The sequence below is a fragment of the Rhincodon typus genome, chromosome 3, assembly GCF_021869965.1.
Source record: "Rhincodon typus isolate 14 chromosome 3, sRhiTyp1.1, whole genome shotgun sequence".
NCBI lineage: Eukaryota > Metazoa > Chordata > Chondrichthyes > Orectolobiformes > Rhincodontidae > Rhincodon > Rhincodon typus.
Window position 1 is genome coordinate 27,094,600 of NC_063334.1, and position 14,474 is coordinate 27,109,073.

The 14,474-nt window shown below is 41.8% G+C and overlaps 1 protein-coding gene across 1 annotated transcript in view; it reads left to right on the top strand.

The window, feature by feature from the left end:
* The window catches only part of mamdc2a (MAM domain containing 2a), a 113,102-nt gene that overhangs the window by 72,628 nt on the left and 26,000 nt on the right, over positions 1 to 14,474 (top strand). The window contains exons 8-10 of the mRNA XM_048620073.1: positions 7,379 to 7,641; positions 12,274 to 12,370; positions 13,037 to 13,189. Of these exons, the coding sequence (XP_048476030.1) occupies positions 7,379 to 7,641; positions 12,274 to 12,370; positions 13,037 to 13,189 (513 nt within the window). The remainder of the gene's footprint in view (positions 1 to 7,378; positions 7,642 to 12,273; positions 12,371 to 13,036; positions 13,190 to 14,474) is intronic.

Sequence of the window (14,474 nt, forward strand, 5' to 3'; positions counted from 1 at the left end):
TAATTCTGCTTTTTCTGTGGAGAAAAAGCAGAATTAACGTTCTGAGCCTGAAGAAGGGTCACTGGACCCGAAATGTTGACACTGCTTTCTCTCCACAGATGCTGAATTTCTGCAGCAATTTCTGTTTTCATTTGTGAAGAACATTGTGCCCAAATTGAGAAAGAGTGCCCAGCCATTGTCTTCGCTTATGAGCATTTTCATCATATATATGCGGAAGAGGCAAAGTGACAGTCAAGTCCGACCACATGCCACTAAAAATGTATTTTCCTCAAGCTGCTACTATCTGCTCCAAAGTGACAGCAAAAACTGTCACTCCAGTTCCAGTGATATCATCTAAACTTGACGTACTAGCAAATGAAGTAGATGCATGTTGCAAACATGCTGTCAAGAACAGCCGTCCTAGTGAGAAACATGGTTGATGCTACCACAAAATGTGAAACTCCTCTAAGGTTCAATGTGAAGCTGCAGCTCATCATGTTCTGAAGTCATCAGTTAGCACAAACACTGAAAGTAACAGACAATGCCTTGCTCAAATCAAACAAACTATCCACCAAGATGCAAATCTCCAAGTGCTGTAAGAAGCAGTGATAAAAGGATGGCCAGACAGCATGTAGGACTTTTCTGTTGCTAAGAGAGCATATTGGGCAGATAGAATTGAATTGAAGTGCCCAAGCTGGCATATTGAACAAAGGAAATAGAGTAATTATCGTGAAGGAGTTGAGAGGAGAGACGTTAAATCATATCCTCGCGAGACAATGAATTGAATCAAGCCTGCGGAAGACAAGAAGATGTTCTCCATTGGCCAAAATGAGCAAGGAAATCACTGACCAGATCAGCCATTGTGTTACTTGTAGTGAACACCAAGCTAAGTATGCTAGACAGCCACTGATGATACATGACATCCCAAACAGACAAGGAATGCAGCTGAGAGTATCTTTCTCCACACTCGCAGGAAGTGACTGTCTTGTTACAGTAGACCATTGTTCTGAATACTGACGGGTGGACTTCAATGATTACCGCTGCGATTGCCCAGTGCCTGAACGAACCCATCAGCCATTTTGGCATTCCCAACACTGTTATGAGTGACAGTGGCTTCCATTTCATGACGGAAATCTTCAGTCACTTCACGAAAGGTTGGGAAATTCAGCACCATACATCATCTCTGTGTTATCTCCAGTCAAATGGAAAGGCTGAGGCATCAGTGAAAATCACCAAATGATTCATAAAGAAATGAAGCAAATCCAATACAGATGTACGTAAGGCAGACCTCGTGTGGAAAAACACAGCCATGAAGGCATGGAAAGTAGTCCAGGACAAAAATTAATGTTGCACCCCACACAAACTACTCTTCCAATTGCAAGAACAGTTCCTGAAGCCGGAAGTAGAAATCGGCATGAGTGCAAACATGAAGGCGAAATGGCAGAAAACCAAATTGCATTTCAACAAGACTGCGAAAAACTGTTGTCAGAGTTGAATATGGGAGAGCCAGGTTGCGTATGATTATTTAACAATCTCAACAAAAACCATCTTAAGTGGCAACTTGGCATTTGTGCAGAGCAGTTGTCACCTCAATGGTATATGGAGGAAGTGAACCATCAGATACATCCTCTCGATAGCAGGCACATGAACTGAGCTGCAGAAACTGTTCCTCAACTGCATTAAGAGACCAGCACGATTTTGGACTATGTATGCAATGCACATAGAGACTTGTGGGAACAACAAACTGCAAAGATAATATAAATTTATTGTTGAGAACATGGGTAATTTAAAGGCACATGAATATACATGCCATTTTTTATATTAAAAGTGGGATGTTTGGATTAAACTGTAATCATGTACAAATTCCTGTCCTAGTCAGTTATAGTTATGAGATCTCTACCATGAGGCAAATACCCTGTAGGCAGATATCTTTAGCTTCACTTCAGTAAAGTCCTCATGTTTAACATACTGCTATGTTTTACACTATATACTCCATGCTTATAGCCTTTTGCTTCCAGCAACTTGCACATTTTATTTTATCTAACCAACAAGCACAGTGAGCATGAATAATAAAGTAATCAAACACAGAGCATTTGAAGAATTGCACAAAATGTCAGTGATCTGCAACATTGGATATGGGGGAGGTTGGAGTATTGGATGGGGAGGTGTTCGAAGTAAAGAGAGAACCTGAGTGAGTGGGTTACGATACAGTTTCACCATCATGCTGCTTTTTCAACTAGGGCCTTAATTATTACTGACTCATTTGTTGCTGTTGGAACTGTTAGCTGAAGTACTGGGTAGTTTTCTCACCTCTGAGCCAGAAGGTTATGAATTTAAATTGCACTTGAGATTTGAGCATAAATATCCTCGCTACACTTCCAGTGCCTTGGTTTTCAACATTGGCAGATTTTTAATCTTTACTAAAACCTCTGTGAATTCGACGTGTATCCACAACTATTCCAATAACCATAGCTGGCCTTCCCCTTTCAACCCTCAGCAAGCTTAAGCTCACCCTAAACACTAATTATCCTTATGCTTGCCAACTTTATATAGGCTGCAGCAATGCCTTGGATTTAAAGTTCACATCCTTGTTGTCAAATACATTGTCTTGACTCTGCCTAGCTCGGAAATGATCTGAAACTCTACAACTCTCCACTATCTCCACATTACTCTGATTCTGATCTCTTGTGCATTTCTAGATTTCCTGACTCCAGCCTTGGTAGCCATGCTTTTGGCTGTAAGGCCTGGATTTCCCATCCTCACCCTCTCTGTCTGTCTCCTGCTTTCCTTCTTGAAGATGTTCCTTAAAACTATCTGATCAAGCTTTTGGTCGTTCTCCCAAAGCTCCATGTAATTTTTAGTGTCAAATTTTTTTGATAACACTCCTGTGAAGGGCCTTATGATGGCATTAAAGCCACTACACAAATTCCAGTTATTGTTGAGAGGAAATAGTCAGCAGGCTATTTAGTGACTGATTGGAATGATGTCTATGGCCAGGGACCAGCCAGACGTTCCCATTGAGGATTAGCAAGAGACTTTCAAACAAAATGGGATAACATGCAAATTAAATAAAGAGATTCTTTAAAATTGCTAAGGAGGGAGTTACAAATCATGGGAAGGACAGAATCAGCCCATCTGCTCCAATAGTTAGTCTATGAAACTTGCTAACCCCTACCATCTCACCCTAACAACATACCATTCTATTGCTTTCACCTTCACATGTTCCCCTAGCTTCCCCTAAAGTGACAAACCTGAATTTTCCTAGCCTATTAGTATTTGGCCCTTCCTCCTCCCAGTCGCCTGGCAATACGGTAGGGAAGACATCAGGAGAGGAGTTTGATGTCTTGCCTGCCCCTGTTGGCATTTTCCCAAGATCAGCCAGGCTCACCATCCTGTGGCGAGACCACTAGGTGAATCCTCGCAACTTCCCAGCGTTGTGGGGGGAGGGTGTTGGTACACCATGACTCATAGAGTGGTCCTTGTGGGGGGACAGAGCCTGTGCCTGCATTGAAGGCGTGTCCGTACTCCATGTACAGCTTCTACCAATCACCGGGAGCCTGACTGGCATCCAGTTTCCTGCCTAAAAACCTACCTGTTGTTCAAGGGCACCTCACCATTGATGGGCCCTTGCCTGGAAGCTACAACCTCAGCTGTTGGCATTATTTCGATTGGCTGGTTATGGTGGGCTACCAGCAACTCGCCAATTGGGCTGTGAGCTCTGGGCATGTAGGCTGCCTTCTCCAGAACCACCACCTGTTTTTTATCCCTGACAGCAGATCGTCTGCAAAGTATAGGACTCGAGGGGCTGGACAGCAGTCTGGGCCAACCACTTGGGACATTTTGAGCCCTCAAGTGAGTGTTAATTGTCTAATAAAGGACTACATCCTGCCCCTGTTGCAATTTAGCAGGCAGTGAAAGTCATAGACCTTGGCCATTTTGATCCTGCAGGCTCTGGCTAGTAAATAGCGGGGGCAGTGCCTCCTTTACTGATATTAATTGGAGGCTACCCCCACAGCTCATGGTTTTCTTTCCCTACATACATCATTGAGCCCTTCCTCCACAACTATCCTGCAGAAAATATCTTCCACCGCCTTGCCAGAGCCTCTGAGCCAGCCTGGCCCCAGTTAGATCCCAGACCTCCAGGACAGCCATGGTTGCTCCTTCTGCCAGGCCTCCTGCAATACCAGCTGTAGCCACCGATCCCTGTGGCGCTGCCAGTGCTTCAGAGTTGCCAGCCCCAGATTCTCTAGCTACCCTATGAGATGGGACTTACTCCTGGAATGGGGCAGATAAAAGTCCCCTCGGCCGAAAAAGTAAACTGGGAAGAGCTGGACGAGTAAATGTGGGCTGTCCCCCCACACTCAGACTGAGAATGGTCTCCCCACACCGCAGTGTACAATCCACTCCATCGAGTCATTATGGTATGAGGAAGATACTCAGCCTATTGAGTCCATGCCGACTCTCTTTAGAATCATCCAGCCCTTGCCTTATCCCAAAAGCTGTGCAAATCTATTTCTCTTAAGCACCTGTTTGACTGTCTTTGGTTCCACCACACTCATGGACAGCTGGTTTAAGGTGTTGTTTAAAGGCATTTATGCTATTCACCTCCATGTTGCACTTGGTGGTTTGCCAAAGATTTGTTATTACATTGTTTAAAGCAGAGAGACTGATGTGCCTGTGAGATCTGAAATTCATCTGGTAACAGGCCTGTGTGAGTTATCGACCATGAGGCTGTCAGTTTTAAAACCCAGGCTATCAATCTCTACTGAATGTAGCTTGCCGAGACAGCTGGGATCAAGTGAGGATTTGGGGATTAATAAAGTGGAAACTGAGCCAGGCAAGTGGGATTCTTGTGCACATACATGACAAGGGTCAGTGTGCTTGTGAAAAAATCAATTGTGATTCCGAGGCCAGCTCTTAGAATATACCAAAACTGTCTTTATATTGATAATTGCCCATCAAATAGTCTATTTACACACAGTAGTGAGAATGTGGAGACATTTAAGGCAAAGCTGGATAAACATTAAAAATGAATTTTTGTAAAAAAGATCATTCGCCATCTGTACACAAAACATTTGGAAAGATGATAAATTGACTGGAGGATAAGATAAAGCAACCAGAGGACTTTTAAATTTAACCTGTTCTTTGGGGAAACTGGCAGAATTGTGTGCAACACTGCTTCCATGCTTTGTCTGCCTTGACACTGTTGAAGTCAGCACTGAAAGGTGTGTCAGACTGGTCTCTGTATCTAAAGAGGGACATACTTACAGTGGAGATAGTTCAGACCAGTCACTTGATTGATTTCTGGGATGAAAAGTCCGTCTTATGATGAAACGTTGAACAGATTTGGCCAATTTTCAGATAGAGTGCAGAAGAATGAGAGATGATTTGAATGAAACTTATAATATTCTGAGAGCGCATGATAGAGTCATTGCTAAGAGGATATTTCGTCTTATGGGGAGTCTAGAACTGGGGACACGTTTTAAAATTAAAACAGAGAGGGGGTGGTATTTGTTCTCTGAAAGTCATCAGTCTTTGCAGTTCTCTTCCTTGAGAGCAATGGAGGCTGAAACATTGAATATACTCAAGACTGAAATAGGCAGATTTTTGATCTACAAAGGAGTTGAAATTTTACTGGGGGATAGGTAAGAAAGTGGATTTAAGACCAAAAATCTGATCAGCCACAATCTTATTGAATGGTGGAACAGATTCAACGGGCCAAATCGCCCTCCTGCCCATATTTCTTATGTACCCAATTCAATGTGATTTCTGCCTGGTCAGTTAAATTAAAATTGCTCTCATTGATTGATTGATTGATCGATTCATTCATTCATTCACTAATATCACCTATGCAAGTAAACTCACTTGGTTAAACTTGGACACTGCAAATTCAATCCTGATCGTATTTGCAAAGCTGAATGGAGTTTATAAAATGTCACAAATTCTTGGTGAAAGACCTGACACTGAAGATTTGTGGCTTTGTTGGTCAGCAAGACTCAGAGAGTCCCTCAAACAGCAACCGCTCAAACCAGAGCAGATACAGGTAATTGATACACAAATGGAAAATTAAAAACTGCCCAGTGTGTGAGTGTGGTCACCCAATACACACTGTGGAACAGGTAACAACTTAGTGTCCCATTCACAAATACAAAAGTGGTTTTACAGTACACTCTGCTGTTCCCAACACCGTTATCTGACTTAACTAACTGAATGTATAATTGTTGCTCAATACCTACATTGGTCAAGTTAATGTTTCTACTTTTACAACACACTTACTGTAATTTCCAGATGTGCCTTTGTTGATGGGAGCAATTTTATCAAATGACTTGCTTAGTATGATGTTACGAAGTTCATATCTCCAAATCAATGTCATTCTCCTTTGAACAAGTTTGAACAATTATTTTAACTCATGAATAAATCCAGTAGGAATTCAATTTCTTTACTCAGGGAGTGGTGAGAATGTGGAATTCTCTGTTACCGGAAGTTGTGGAGTTGAATAGAAGAGGTGCATTTCAGAGGAAGCTACATAAACGCAGGAGGGAGAAAAGAATAGAAGGACGTGGGGTCAAAATGTTTCAGGTAGTGGGTTTTCAGGTGTGTCTCTCACAACTCATCCAAAGAGTAGGTGGAGAGTACATCTCGGCAATGTGAGCAACCCAGCATCCATTGAACTGAAGTGTTAACTGTCTGGAGGCTATATCTCTGTCCATCATTTGGGAGAAAATCACACCTTATTGAGCTGGCACTTAATCTGAGTGTGCAACAGCTGTCTGTAGACACAGCAGTACTGGTGGGAGCAGCAAGCAGTCAAGGTCCACAAGTGCAGAGTGGAGGTACATGTGAGTGTTCTGCAGTGGAGATAGGAGGAGAAAACTAAGTTGTAGCAAGAGAGGGGTTTGGTGATTGCGACAACTAGATGGGGGAGGAAGGGGGAGGTGGCAGTAATGAAGGCTCTGATGCCGCACTCCCCCATACCCACTTCCCTCACATTAGGCTATCATCCTACTCATCCCTCAAACCCCTCCTGCTAGCTGAAAACTTGCAGCCAGGCGAAAATGGCCTGTAAGTGACTACTGACTTGCCTAAGAACTTTCATTGGGTTAGGTGAGTCACCCTATAGTAAAATTGAGCACAAGGTCCCTGGGTGATTTTCATACCCTATCTAACTTGCTGGTGGACACCTGTAAAATTCTGTGAATGTTGATAGGATGGAGGGAGTTGAGAGGAAGCTCATGACAAGTTGGGCCAAACGCTGTGAATTCTGTGTGATTCTACACAGTGTGTGATGGATTCACGTTTCTGGCAATCTCCAGGCCCTGAGTTCCACTTGTTTTTGGGATAGATATTTATTTGCATTTCCTGTCTTATTTCAGTAACAGATACTCCCTTATTTTCGCAGGTGGCTTTCTGATGTCCAATGCAAGGTTCGGTTACCATCAGGAGTATGTAGCTCACCTGGCTGGCCCACTTTTGCATGCCAACCTCCAGTATTGCTTGCGCTTCTTTTATGCCCTGAATCACTTTGTCACAGAGGATGCCCTCGCAGTCTACATCTATGATGAAGAAGACCGTGTAGTAGAAAAGATTTGGTCAATTCCTAAACTACCCACTGGAATATGGATTCAAGCAGAAGTTAACTATCGAAGGCAGGAGGCCAGCAAGGTAGTTATTGTTCAGCAGGGAAATGGAGAAAGATTAATCAGGGTTCATACTCCTATAATCACTGTCCAGTGCTTTCTGCTGGAAAATGTATCTATGCGGGGGAGGGTGTGAATTTTGCATGAATACTACCCACTTCAACGCTCCATCGTCTGTAATACATAAGTCAGGAGTATGATGAAATATTCTGTACTTGCCTGAATGAGTGTGGTTCCAAGAAGCTTGACACTGTAAAAGACAAAGTACCCCTCTTGACTGGCGTACCGTCCAGCTCCTTAAACATTCAATGCCTTCACCACCAATGCACAGTGGCAGCAGTGTGTACCATCTACAAGATGTACTGCAGCAACTCTTCAAAGCCCATTAGATAGTACCTTTCAAGCTCACAACCTCTACTGCATAGGACAAGGGTAGCAGATGCATGAAAACATCACTACCTGCAATTTCCTGATCAAGCCACATGTCACCCTTAGTTGGAACCAAACCACCATTCCTTTAAGGGCTCTATCTGTGTTGCAACTCTGCCTATCAGGTGGTCTGTTGTGGGTGTGGCTTGCTGTAATGTTTGTTTCATAACTTATAATGTGCTTTACTGTTTCAATTAACTAACCCATACAGTTGATCAATCTCAGATGAGCAACATATTCACTTTGAAAGGATTGGCAATGGGTAGGAAATTTCTTCATTGGATGCAATGGAGAAAATCAATTCAGAAATGCTTAAGAATCATGAGACTCTTGAGCCTTTTCTGGACTGAGGATCTTTCAGAGGGTCCTTGTGAGGACCACTGCTTGGGCTGAGCATTGCCTGTAACAAATGGATAATTCAAAAACTTCAGTGACTTGACACCCTCTTCAAGAAGGTGGGCTCATTGGTAACGTACAGAACCATCTAAATGTGACATTGTGCCAGTCTTGAGGCAGGAATGAGACATCTGAGCTATTTTTATTAATCCCTACTCACCCTGCCACCAATTCTTGATTTGTCAATTGACTGCCGCCTATTTTCAGACAAGAAACAGGCATCCCTGGGTTGAAAATGGAAATGGGGTAAAACAAAATGTAATCAAAATTCCAAGTAAATAAAAAATATTTGCAATCCTGCGCTCCTTTAGTGATCTTGACACTTTTCAACATCCACATGCAACTAAATACTTCTTGATATAAAAACAGCAACTGCTGGAAATTCTCAGCAAGTCAGGAACCTTGGTGGATAGAGAAAGAGAGGATCAGCAACCTAAAATAACATATCAAATTTAAGCAGATCAATCAGCTGGTTGATGAGATGGCAGATTCTTCAAAATTCCACCTTTCTTAAATGATTCTTCCACTTCCCCAGTCAAGGTTTATTGAAAATATTTTTCAGGAATTAATATTTTTGTTGTGTTTTTAATTTTTTTTCTGACACGACCAGACTTGCTCTCACTTAGATCCTTTGCAGTTATTCACTACTAGGTCAGCAGTAAGCGATAGTGTGTCTTGTGCCAGAAATCATAAAATACTGTGCCAGCATTTTACTCTCAAGTGGAATCTCTAGACTGTTGTGAACAACTTCCAACACTCCAGTATATCTGTAGCATGCAATTTAGATACAACCATGAAGTGTGTTGAGTAGTTGACAACTTTACTGTACAACCAATTCTTTTTGACATTAAACAGGCTTTTCTTGGGTTTAGATTTCACAAAAGATCGCTCCATTATTTGAGCAATGTGTGCATCACCACCGTAACCTCATTTCGTAGCTCATGGAAAACTACTTTTATTAATGTTAATATTTTCTATTTCTGCTCTTTGTATTGGTATTTGGAAGAATGTTTTAGCTTAAATAACGAGGTCGGATGACATGATCAGAATCTAACCTAGAGCGATACTGAGCATGAAAGCTCAGTGAAGCAGGGCTAAGGTCGGGAGCAGTATTTTGACATCCTACTGCTTGGTTGTGATGTTAACCTATCTTATCAGTTAGGAAGGTGACAATATTAGGCACGCTGTTGGTTTTGCACTTTAGTCCACATTACTGTAAATTGAAGTCGACAAGAAATATTGGGTTAATGACAATTTAGAATTCCATAGATCCCATGAGTTCCTAAATTGTTCAGCATAGTATTCCATGGCTTTAACTGTGTGTTCATTTCTGCTAGTCTGGTAACTGATCAATGCTGGCTGTGTTTGATTAAGTAAACGTAAGTGTGGACTCAGAACTAGACACACAAAGAGCTCAAAGCTGATTTGAGATAAGCACGAGTGCAGACATTTTGTGATTTCATAGATATTTGAAATTGCACGTTTAAAAACTAGGTTCATCCCAGCATTGTTCTGAGGTAAATCAGATACACAAAATATACAAGGAACCAGATGCACATCAGTGAGTTAGATTAATATTGGCCCCTGAGTATATTGTGACTGATGAGATTATCACAATCAATTCTGCTCTTGTCTTCAGTTGACACAGATGCACTTTTTCAGTAGGGGTCATGGGTCAATGGTGACACAAAAAAGCACTGATAATTCAGAGATAGTAAGAACTGCAGATACTGGAGACAGAGATAACACAGTGTGGAACTGGAGGAACACAACAGGCCAGGCAGCATCAGAGGAGCAGGAAAGCGGATGTTTCGGATGCTTCAGAAATGGGGAATTTCTGAAGAAGGGTCCCGACCCGAAACGTTAACTTTCCTGCTGCTGCCTGGCCTGCTGTGTTCATCCAGCTCCACACTGTGTTAGCACCGATAATTCCCTTCCTTTTCTCAGAATCAATGTAATCGCACAACAACCATCCCTGCTTACACTGGCCAACAGTGCAGACCAAACTTTCTTGTTTGGAGGTTCAGCATTACACTACATGGTGTTGCGTGTGAACATTGGCTGAATGATTATTTGCAAGTCGGAGAAGTGGTGGCTTCAATCCCACTCAATTCTCGCGTGTACGTGATCCAGTCAGATACTCCAATGCAGCTTAATTAAAAGAAATTGCTTTCATGTCCCACTTATCAGAATAATCCAGAGCACTTTACAGCCAGTGAAGCACGATTAGCAATTTGATAATAAGCAGATAATTTGTTTTTGTGATCTGGGTGAGGGGTAAATGTTTGCTAGAACACCAGAGAAAACTCTCACCTTCTTCTTTAAAAGAGCAGCCATGAAATCTTTTACAGCCCCTGTGTGAGTCAATGAGGTTTGGGGGTTTAACCTCTCATGCAAAAGGCAATACCTTTGAACAGTGCACTGGAACTGTCAGCCAGGGTGTTATGTGCAGTTCTGTAGACTGGGTCTTGAATTGGTAACCTCCTGACTCTAAGGTGAAAATACTACTGTCTGAACTAAGGATTAGTACGGCAATATTGGAGCTTTTGTCTTTCAGATGAGATGCTAAATTAAGGTCATGTCTGCCCTTATAAGGGGATGTAAACCATTTTTTAAATTCACTTGTGGGATGTGGGCATAACTGGCTAGCCAGTATTTATTGCCTGTCCTTAGTTGCCTTTGAACTAAGTGGCTATCTAGGCCGTTTCAAAGGGCATTTGAGAGTCAACCACATTGCTGTGGCAATGGAGTCACATGTAGGTCAGACCAGGTGAGGATGGAGTACATTAGGAAACCAGATGGGTTTTTCCAACCATTGACAATGATTTCATGGTCATTGGTAGGTTCTTAATTCCAAATTATTTTTGAATTCAAACTTCACCATCTGCTGTGGTGGGATTTGAACCCAGATCTCCAGAACATTACCTGAGTTTCTGGATTAATAATCTAGCGATAATACCACTAGGCCAATACCTCCCCCTAAACTATGAACTATTTGAAGATGAGCAGGGTGTGATTCTATTCAATATTTATTCATTAATGAACATTACTTAAAATGATCTAGTCTGTTAATTATTTGATATTTCTGAGAGTTTGCTGTGTGAAATTGACTACACTTCAAAAGTGGTTGATTGCTGTGAGGGAGGTTGGAACATCTTGGGGTTGTGAAAAGTTCTATACAAATGCAAGACTTTTCTTGCCACTGTCCCTTTGGGTGAATCTCACGTGATGATCTGCTGAATTTAGAAGATTATGGAATATGAGGTCTAATTTTCAGTGATATTTAAGAGGTTTAAATGTTTTGATGGTGTAGCTGAAGATAAGCTATTTCCTTTGGTGAGGGGAGTCTAGAATATGGGTGCAGAACCTTAAAATTAGAGTTGGGCTCTTCAAGGCTGATGCCAGAAGTACTAATTCACATTCTGACGCACAGGATCGATTGAAATTTTCAAAATGGATAGATTTTTGTTCTGCAAAGTTTATGGAACCAATGGTAAGTTTAGTTAAGGTACAGATCACCATGATCTAACTGAAAGCACGGAGTGGCTACTTCCTGTTTCTGTGATCTAATACAATTTGTAATAAGTTGGTACACAGTCCGTCCTGGACTCTGATAATGATTAAAATAAGATTCTGTTACAATCATGTTCTCCCTTGCCTGCAGTCAAACAATTTTATATCTCACTTACAGACCTGAATTGCAAAGATTTGTGGAGTCATTAGTTGTAAAGATCGATTGTTCATAAATGGAGAAATCTTTTTCCAACAGAACAAAGTTTGTAAATGCTACTGAAATAATTGAACAAATAATTTTCTTCTATTTATTTCCCAGATAGTTTTTGTCAGTGTCTGTAAGAATTTCTGGAACTGTGGAAAAGTAGCACTGGATGATGTCACAGTGAGCCAAGGAGACTGTCGAATTCCTGGAGGTACAAATGGGGATTCATGACAAAAAAAACATCAATGTTTATTTGTGCCATCTGTTACAATAGTGAACATTAAAATGCCAACTCTGTTACCATGGTTAAGACAACAAAATACAATCCTCTGATGATATGATACCCATAATATCACATTTAGATAACAATGAAGGATCCATTAATCACCTGGTCATTCTAAGCTAAATGCTTAACTGTGCAGAGCTGTTTGCATCTGACTGAGTGAGGAACTTAGGAGTAGGGGCTGAGCCAAGTATTTCAGGAGTAAAATGAGGAGTCATTTTTCCACATAAAAGCAATGGCAGAAATTTGGAACTTGCCTCTGTTAAGTAGGTGCTCTTTTGAGCCAATGGTTCATTTTAAATTTGAGAGACTGATAGATATTTTGTTAACCTAGGCTTTTGGGGGATATGGGGAAAGGCAAATATGAGGCTGAATCGTGTGGAGGTGTGGGGAAGTCACTGAGTGAGCTGGTGAGAGCCCTGCCTCACCTTTTTTTGGGAAGGCTTTTGGTATCTTGTCCCAATTTGGCACTTGACAGGCCAGTGACAGACTTCAAGGACCCAGGGTTAGATGTCTTGCTGCTCTATACTCAATCTAACCTTATATCTGAAATCTTGACAGTTCGATGAGCTTTTTTACCCCCACTCTGTATAGGTTCCTGGCTACCTGCTCCAGGGTGGTGCAATTTTGATACGGATTATTGTGGATTCATTCAGGATCATAAGGACAAAGGCAACTGGTACAGAAGAGCTGGTACAACACCAACATCCTTCACGGGTCCAAAGGGGGATCACACGACAGGGGTAGGTGAGTTGTATTTCAGTAACCATTCTTAGCTGCAATATCTTGTCTCTATCTTCTGTTTAGCATCGGCCAGTGCAGAATGATAAAGCTATGAGTCTTCCCTTGTTTAATAAGTGGCCAAAATTCTGGTAGGGAAAGTAAGGCTGACATCCAGTTATTGTCTTGGATATTGTTGCAATTCTTAACTTTCTAAGTAGTGAACGCTTGTCGTTTGCAATGTTATTGCTTCTGCTGCCCATTTCCTAACGCACATCAGGACATGTTCACACCTGGCCTGGCCCACATTGGTTTTCAGTCCAGCAATGCCTCAATTTTGAAAATTTTTGTCATCATTCAAGCACCTCCAAGACTATCCCCCAACTCCCTACCTCTGTAGTCTCCTCCAGCCCCACCAACCCTTTGAGATCACTGTACATCTCTGGATTATGCCCCTTTTACATTCCCGACTTTAATCACTACTCCATTGATGGCCGTGCCTTCGCCTGCTGAGATCCTGACATCTGGAATTCCCTCCCTCAGACTTGATGCATCTCTCACTTGTTTTGGGAAAATGATAAAAACTACCTCTTTGAACAATGGCTTGGTCATTTGTTCCAAAAATTTCCATTTGTGCCTCAAGATCAAATTTTGTTTGATAATCACTAAGGTGAAACATTCTGGGATGTTTTACAATGTTAAGGAGGCTACTCAAATACAAGTTTGTTTGTTGCTTGCTTTTAATTTCGAATATATACATTATTCATAAAAATAATCAATGAGTACACACAAATGTTCTAAATCAGTTCTGTACATCTTTGCAGAGAAAAAAAACAAAGCATTGGAGTTTTTGGAGGTTCTCTACAGTTGCGAAAAAAAAGCATTTTCTAATTATGCAGGAAACTATTTGTGTTCATTTTGAGGCACTGAGAGGGTCTGAGAACTAAATGGGCCTTTTGTTAAACTTTGTCAGAAAGACCTTAGACAGCAGTCTTTCTCCACTGTGTCTTGGTGGTCACTGCCGCACACTGCAATGCTTCCTTCAGCACGTAGCCCTGGACCTTGGAATGTGCCAGTCTGCAACACTTGGTCGAGGTCAACTCTTTACCATGGAAGATCAACATGTTTCGGGCAGACCAAAGAGTTGATGGTCGTCCAGCTGCAGTCGATGTTTGTCTCAGTGTGCGTCTCGGGGAACAGCCTGTAGAACAGAGTCCTGCGTGTCAGAGCTGCTGGGAATGAACCTCAACAAAAAAACCACTCATCTGACACAGTGCCTCCAGGTCAATGAGAAGGATTTTGCAGGGTTTCC